The 9,034-nt window shown below is 32.9% G+C and overlaps 1 protein-coding gene across 1 annotated transcript; it reads right to left on the bottom strand.

Annotated features, from left to right (window-relative positions):
* Positions 1–1,186: 1,186 nt before the first annotated feature.
* Positions 1,187–8,827, bottom strand: LOC125053194 (meiotic recombination protein SPO11). Its single transcript, XM_047654439.1, has 7 exons — positions 8,657–8,827; positions 7,870–8,010; positions 4,395–4,588; positions 3,207–3,352; positions 2,261–2,398; positions 1,721–1,892; positions 1,187–1,350 (listed from the first exon to the last, which is right to left on the bottom strand). The coding sequence occupies exons 1-7, from the start codon at positions 8,812–8,814 to the stop codon at positions 1,211–1,213; spliced, it is 1,089 nt and encodes a 362-aa protein (XP_047510395.1). The 5' UTR covers positions 8,815–8,827; the 3' UTR covers positions 1,187–1,210.
* Positions 8,828–9,034: the final 207 nt, after the last annotated feature.

Here is a 9,034-nt window from a genome sequence, read left to right as displayed (position 1 = left end):
CATATATAAGGTTAGCGATACATGACAAAATGTATATCTACACAAATGTTGCAAGTGTAATTAAACTATTTAACCGATAATTATAAATTTTTTACCTAAAGAAAAATTACTACTAAAAAAATACTAAAATAAATTGAAACTGATAACTAAAAGGGACTAAGTATTCAAAAATACATAATATATTAATATATTTTCACAATTACTTTAAATTTATCAATAAAAAGTTTATCTAACAGATCAGATTCTTGGAAAATAGATTAGAGTTGCTGGAACCTTTAGATGAAGAGATGAGATTTTGAATTGATAAACCTAATATTTTGGTAACGTATTAAAGCGTCAATAAACATGCTATCATCATAGACAATTTATACTCAAGATGATGACAAACACAACAGTCAATGTGGATTCTGGATGTTGGTAACGGAACGATAATACAGAGTTTTACCTTAAAATAAATATTATATATATTTTACTACCAACTGGAATCCAGGTAAGCGCTACCTGGTTCATCTTAAATGATATAGTGAAGCTTCACCCGCGTTCTTGTCCAGTAAGTAGTTCTTGATTGCTACTATAGAAGGCGCACCAAGCGGAGAGGAAATGACTTGAGATTGGCTAAAGACGGATGCTCAATATGAATTCCAGATATTCTATTAAGATAATAGTGAGTTTTACTTTATCCATACCATCATCCATACCTAATTTCACTAAAGGTTTAAAAAAAGCGAATTTTAAACACTAATTTTAAAATAGCGCCATCTATGTAAGATTACTAAAAGTTAAGCGAGAAAGTTACTCTATTGCACCGAGAAGCTGTGACAAAAGATGGCATAGATCAATTAATACAGTCGTTTCACGATAATAGATGTCGCTTCTGAATTATAGGTTTTAATACAAAATAGATCTGTTTACTATAGGTACACTTAGGTTTTCATTTAAAACGGATTAATGAACAAAATGAGAAATACTTTATACTTATTTGTTTAACCGGCTGTAAAATTATTTGCGTGGAGTAGATGCATTTATAGTCCAGTCAAATACATTTTTAACTCACAATTTTGATACTGTCAAAACAAAATCTCAATAAGAAGCTCGCGGTTTAACACAATTTTATTAATTTCATTTTCATGAACCTAGCACACATGTGTTTGTGATGTCCAGATACACAGACAATAAAAATATTAAATAAATCCAAATTGTTTATTTCATCTTAACCCAAATAATCACTTTGAATTATTTTCGAAGGAAGGTATGAGTCACATAAAGCCGATGCCGAAGAAGCCAAAGATTCTATCTCTGCCTTAATTCCGAAGTCTAACATTGACATTAACTCTTCCTTGATTTTAAAACCTGAAAAATAATTAAATGTGTTATTTGTTTATGCCATTGTAATTTTAAATATCGTTTGCGTAAATATATTTATTGCGTGTATTTAAATTTCCAGGAATAAGTATTTTTTTATTGTTTTTTTATTTCCTTTTATATTTATATAAATTAAGTAGGTACGAAAACACCTAAGGGATTTAACCTTGATGCCTGAAATAAAAAAAAGTTAAGAGAAAACTAAATTCGATCAATACAAAAACGAAGTCGTTTTTAAGACTGAAAATATAATTAGAATGTATTTATTGAATTAAAAAAAATCTAAATGCGTTATAGTAAAAAAAACTTCACATTTTAATTCAAATTGAAAGTTTAAGATAGATTAAAAAATATTTACCTATCACAGTATGAAGATATGGTCTTTTTATCAAAGCGTTGAGTTTACGTTTGTCCCGAGTGTTGAGTGGGAGTCTGGAGCTGGTTGGGGCTAATGTTAAAACATCCTGGATTCGGGCTCCGAGTAATAATAATTTCGGACATGCTAGGCTGGAGGATAGGTGAGATTGAGCCTGTTAAAGATGTAATTTCATTTTTAAATATATACCTATTGTTTATAAAAATTTTCTGTTTTTTTTACGGTCAAGTAATCATTCCTTTAAACAATCATATTTTCGCCGGCAATCGAACCTAATGTCTCCAGTTATAAGCTTATTACTTATCTATAATCCTTTAGCGTTCAGTGTGAGTAGCATCATAAATAAATTATAATATGAATCTATTTTAGATATATCTAGTAAACATACAGTCAAATCGCATATAATGTATTTATTTTACGACGGTTTTAATAGTAACTTAATCTTATTTCTTTTCCCGCTCTCTTTGATTTGGGAGAATATATCCTATGTTTATAATTTATAAAAATAGTTAATAATATTACCAGTGATCCATATTTATAAGTAAGAAATATCTCGTAGCCGTGCGGATCAGCGTCTACTAAGGCAAGAGCTGGTATTTTTAACTCAGACACAAGGAGACAGAGCAATTGTCGAGTGCATACATCAGGATATCCTTTACCCTTGAAGATAACAAGATGTTTTGTGAGTTTACAAGAAAGTTATTAATATCTGAGGACAGTCAGAACTGGCGTCACTGTCTTGGGATATTAAATAAATAAAAAAATAATACAAGGTGAACTACGTTGGCTGGGGCACTTTGATGGGTTCAGATCTTTTTTTTTTATAGAACAGGGGGAAAACGGGCAGGACTGATGTTAAGTGACATCGTCGCCCATGGACAATGCCAGAGGGCTCGCGAGTGCGTTGCCGGCCTTTTAGTAATTGGAACGCTCTTTGAAGGACCCTAAGTCGAATTGGTTCGGAAATACTTCAGTGGGCAGCTGGTTCCACATAGTGGTGGTGCGCGGCAAAAACTGCCTTGAAAAACGCTCAGTTGTGGAACGGCGGACGTCGAGGTGATATGGGTGGAATTTCATATTCCTCGATGTCCGACGATGAAACTCACAGCAGTGAAGGAAGGCGGTCTAGTGGTCGGAGGCCAGTAGGTAGGCCTAGTTACCGCTGGATCGACAGAGAGGAGGACCTGCTGCAGATGAAACAGTAATTGCAGCAATCGGTGGAAGGTAGAACAGGACAGTGAGCGGTGGAAGATTCTCATTTCAAAGGCCAAGGCACTTTTGCAAAGCCACCGGAGTAAGTAAGTAAAGTAATAACTTCAAAATTTGGAGCTCAGAATATAGTCGGTTAAAAATAGGGTAGACACATTTCTCTTGATAATAATTCAGTACTTCGCTTCGTAGACAAAGCGGCCTATTGTTTTCAAACAAGACCTCTTAAACACTAAGCTATTGAGTAAATATTTTTTACCGTAATAATTATAACAGGAGATAATCTAACTAAAGCCCCTTCGTCGAGTAGCTTTTGAAATATTGCGTCCTTTTCCACAACTAAAATGTATTTTGCTGATGAATTTAGTTGTTTTACGCCATTTATATCTTGAGGTATTATAGTTCCTTGAATAAATTAAATAAAACACGTTTTCAGCCATACTTAAAGTTTCTTTGTGAACAAATTACGTATAAGGTTTATTAAGGTTTTTAGTATTAGGTTCTAGTATATATTTTCAAGATTTATATGATACTAGCTGACCCGGCAAACGTTGTTTTGCCATGAACTGGTATATTATTTTTAGCAAACATTTTTTAGTTCAATAAAAATAACTATCTACTGTAATAAAAAATAAGGGTTTATCGTAGAGGCGTGAAAATTATGGGTTGTATGTATTTTTGTATGCTGTATCATAAAATAATAAAAATTAAAAATTTTGGGGTGAACACCCCTTATCACTTAGCGGTTTGAATGATAGATAGTAGCCGATTCTCATACTTACTGCATATGTATAAAAAATTTCATAAGAATCGGTCGAGCCGTTTCCGAGGAGTATGGGAACGAACATTGTGACACAAGAATTTTATATATTAGATAACTCTTAATACTCATTCACGGAGTTAAAAATACCCGTAGGTCACTATTAAGTAAGTCTATTTTATGGATAAGTATGAGAATACGTTTTTAACAATTAACAATAGGTAGTTCTCATCTCTAACCGACTACACAATTCTAATTACGTATGCCGTAATATATCTATACGTTGCCGTTGAGTAGGGATGCCTACAAATTTAAATTTAATGACGTGGAATAAGTGAATCATGTATCTTATGTTCCATAATAAACATATTTTTTTTTTTATTATATTTTTATGATATGAATCCACTTGGCTTCAAAATTAATTTTTGTTTATTTATTAAAAGTAACGACTGATTTAAGCCGAGTGACACAGTTAGACACTTATTTTATAATAATTTTATCGCATAAATTTTAATTAAAAATAGATTTAGCCTTGAAAGCCAGTTGGTGGTCCCATTTGGTGGATGACAAGAGCAAGTACCTATTACATATTAGATACGTTTAGAATGTTGGTAGATACAAATGTTATAAGACATTTATTATTATTTTTATCAATTTAGCTATAACTAATTATGTTGAAAAATATACCTCCAGGAGTCATGCAATCGACAATAGACCCATCCCTGTTTACGATTTGCAGGGGTCCTGCAATGAGACCTTTTGCTGTGGCTACAATACCCAACTCCCAGGGAGGAGTCTCAAGAAGACAGCAGACATCTCTTACTGCTACGTCTAACTCTACTTGATTACGAAACCGTTGTATTTTTTGGTAATATAGTTCTCTGAAAGAATACGACTAATAAATACTAGTTTATATATTTTTAGTATTTTTAGAGCCGAGAGAGGTAATTAAAAGAACAAAGTGCGTCGTCTTTTGTTTTTTTTAAAATCGATTATAACAAATTTTTTGTATGGATGATAAAATTCGAAGTAATTTTAGTAGCAGAGGTTATAATATAAAACTCTTGTATGAACAACACTCTCGGGTGATCAAACTTCTATGCGATCCAAATAGATAATTATTTTATCTGAAATCTATCTAGTAGGGGAGCGCGGGGTTTGTTGTAACAGGGGTAAATAGTAACAGACCTTTTTCAATAGGAATTTGAATTTTATTCACGTTTTTTTTTTACCTAATCTTAAACTTATAACGTGCCACGCCACTTTACCACAGCCAGGGTCCCACCAGACGGCGTAGTGAGTGGGTGAGTGCAAACGCTTTATTGTTGACAGGTAACCTATAATTTTACTTACGTAAATTTTTGGTTAGTTTTACTATTTTCGTAGCTTTGAAGTTTTATGTATTTTATTTTATGCTAAAATATAACTATTTATGATTATGTGTAACAGTTTTCGAGATTCCTAAGATGATTTAATAGTTATCGTGATAAATATTAAGAACTATATCTAGGGGCTAGTTGTAACAAAACCTCGGGGTTTGTTGTAACATGTTACAATTTGCCTCCAGATTGCTGTAAGTTACTGACGATCGATGTTTATTTTTCCCCGGCTTAAATACTCAGAAATGTTCATTCGCGGTGGACCTCAAGATTGCATTGGAGCTGGCAATTCTTCAGGGTGGATGACTGAAAAATAATTCTTGATTTTTATAGATCATTTTATCAAACACGCGAAACCTACCAAGAAAGAGTCAGTTCTGTTACTGCTCGACAATCATGGCTCACGTATGAATATTGCAGTTGTCGAAAACGCCAAAGAAAACAATGTTATCATGTTATCGTTTCCCCCCCCATTGCTCCCACAATTTGCAACCTATGGTTGTACGAGTCTAAGCCCTTTTAAAAACCAAGTGAACAGAGCACAGACTGCATGGATGTATAATCCAGGAAAAACGATGGCAATTTATGACATCAGAAGTGTAGTGAAGGAGTCATTATCACTTTCCTTGATCCCTGCAAATTTCATCAGTGGATTTAAAGCTTCTGGTATTTGGTCCTTGAATGTTTATATTTTCCAAGATAGTGACTTTGCGCCCTCTTATGTTATTGATCGTCCAGATCCTAAAGAACAATTAGAAAATGTTCTAAATGAAAGTGAGAATTTATTGTTGAATCTTGAACATCCACAACTATTTATTAGATTCTGCTCCTGAAGTGGATATCAGCACAACAGAAATATACGCCACATTGAAACTGCGAACAAACCAACTCCAAGTTGCTCTGGTCAAAATCAATTTTCCCAATGAAATATTAGACCACTACCAAAGGCGCCACCACGAAAAACAAATGTAATTTGCAGACGCAAAAGGAAGTCTCCTATTCTGACAGATACACCTGAAAAAGAAGCTTTGAGAGTGAAATATGAAGAAAAGATGAAGAAAAAGCAAAAAAAGATGATAAAGAAAAGCGAAAGGGGAAAGGTTCTAAAAAAATCTGCGAAAAATATAGATTGAAGGTGTCATATTTTTGTTTTTTTTGTTCTTACTACTTGCCCCAACAGATGTTACAACTAGCCCCAACCACGGGGTAAGTTGTAACACTTCCCTTTTTTCAAAAAAATCATAATTGTGAGATAGTTACCTGTAGATTTGATAATATTTCGATTCGACTTCATAGATTAATAGTTAGAGTATCGATCAAAGTTTATTTGGTAGTAATTTAGCCAATACATTTCATGATATTCAATTATTTGTTAAAATTGTTACAACTAGCCCCTCGCTCCCCTACTAAATTAGTTTTTTTGTACATAATAAAAATAAATCAGAAAATATGTTTATATGTGGACCAATACGAAGTTTTTTTTATTTATTTCTCGAACTCTGACATAGGTTTTTATCGCGGGAATATTAAAACAATATTTTAAAAAATAAAACATTTCAATAAAATGTTTTATTGAAGTTTTATTTAGTACTTGGGTTTTATTAGAGAATAGCGAACAGTCTTTATGAGGTAGCATAGCAAAATGTTCCATATGGTTGTATGTAGCTGCTAAAAAGGTAATTAAAAAAATTATAGGCGAAACGATGTTCGCGGGGACAGCAATTATATTAAACCATAATTATTCAAGCAACGACACGAACTTGTTAGTAAAGTATATAGCAAAATAACAATGTTATAGACTTTATAAAAAACTGAAAATGATAATATTAATTACCCGCACATCGGTTAATTCTATGCAAGTTTTACATACCCGATAATTACAGGACGTATACTTAACGGATTCCAATATTGAAATGACGCTTCAAAAACTCCCATACTTTGGTTAACATTACGTACGTCATAACTGTTAATTACTTTAAAAAATCTTGTTTACGAAATCGAACCTCTCCCTATACTCTTAACCTACCAGATATTTACCAAGTCTAGTCTCAAAATAATATATGTAATTTTAATAATATAATATGTACCTAAGTAAGGACCCTCGGATTTCTCTTTCTTTCAGTAAACACTCGCTCTTACTGTGAAGGTAATCATAGTGAGGTAACCGGCCCCAAAAAGTCAGGCACAGAAGGTTGATCACCTATATAAAGCTTATACAGAAATCTGTTTTTTAATAAGTGTCTCGTTTATTTTTATTTATTATAAATTAATTTAATATAATCACAATGAAAATAATATAACTAAGTATTTACAATATTCTTAACCTACACAGTATACTAGTAATCGAAATATGTATATAATAAACATAATAAAATAAAAAAAATAGAAAATTAAAAGAAATTTAAAATGTTTGGTCCCTGTGGCAGTGTACCTTTAACGCTGGCAGCATTTCCTCGCTGTATTGCGATACTTATTCGTTGAGCGAGGAAAGCACCAGCTCTGGGGTCACCGGTACTATCTACCAGGCGCCAACTTAAATCTTTAATTACCGCTTGTCCACTGAACCCCACGGCCCAAGAATATCCACTCCAAAGGGAACAAAATCGGAGTTGGAGGAAAGACTTATATTTGACCCATATATTCTTGTTTATTTAGTTTTAAAATGTCAAGTGTGTGTGTGTATGAAAATAGTATATATGTGTGCAAATAGTATCAATAGGTTGTGGAAATGTTTTTACAATCGCAAGGATACGGTTAAAGCATGAACAAAGAAAATTATTTACCTTCTGGTGACTGTCATATTCTTAACGACTAATTCATGGACTTTTGATAATACAAATACGATTGTATTGAATCGTGACTTTTCTTCACCGTTACTACGTACTATTGAAGTTTTAGCATTACTTATATTCTTTAGCGTCACTCTATAAGAAACGATTTATTAACAAATTTTTTAAAAGCTCGCCATTCAGTATGACATCAAATTTCTGTTCACTTAGATAATAATTCAAAAGCTAAGCTTCGAAATAGTGTTGAAAGGAGTGGTGGCCTAGTGGCTTCAGCGTGCGAGTATCATTCCCTGATGTCGTAGATTCGATACCCAGATGTGCAGCTTTCTAGCTATGTGCGCATTTAATTTGCTCGAAAGGAAGGGAAACGTCGAAAGAAAAGCGGCTTGTCTTAGAAACAAAAAAAAAGTCGACGGTGCGCGTCAGAAACAGGAGGCTGATCAACTACTTGCCTATTAGGTTGACAAATGATCATGAGACAGATACGTACAGATAGTGCCACTGATTTAATTAAGCTTCGAAATGGTTCGAGAATCCAGACTGTTAAAATTGCAAAAAACACAATTCAACTAAGTATAAATTAATAGAACCTACTCTTGTATAAATGACATGAGAACTTAAGAACACAGCGCTAACCAGATCCATGCAACTTCCTCACAATCGAGTACCTAGCCAGCAATATTGTTCGAAGGGACTTTTTGTAACGAAGTCGCATAGGTCCGCCAAGCATATACAATCTCAAAGATGTTGAGAAATAAGATATATTCAACTATTTATTTACCTATCCATATCATAAATACAATTACTCCACAATTTCTGATTTCTGATAATCAGTTTTGGTGCCTCACCATCTTCAGCACTCGTGTTTATTCCATCAAGAATATCCTCTATTTTGTTTATAATATTTTTTCTTTTTTCGCGAGTTTCCTTTAGTACCATATCCGGTGTCTTATCTAAACCTGTTATAAAATTTTAGCAACACACAAAGATGAGTAATATTTTGAATAAATATTTATCTATTTTCGGGTTCAAAAACTAGCCTTAACAATACATCTTTTACTTAAATAGTTTTTTATTATTTTGAATAATGTTCTATAGTAGATATAAAGACAACGTTTATTACTAACGAAACACACACACAGAAACACACAAAATAATA

This window comes from Pieris napi, chromosome 10, assembly GCF_905475465.1.
Source record: "Pieris napi chromosome 10, ilPieNapi1.2, whole genome shotgun sequence".
Classification (NCBI taxonomy): Eukaryota; Metazoa; Arthropoda; class Insecta; order Lepidoptera; family Pieridae; genus Pieris; species Pieris napi.
Note: the sequence above shows the minus strand (reverse complement) of the source record. Positions and strands in the feature narration are given on the sequence as shown.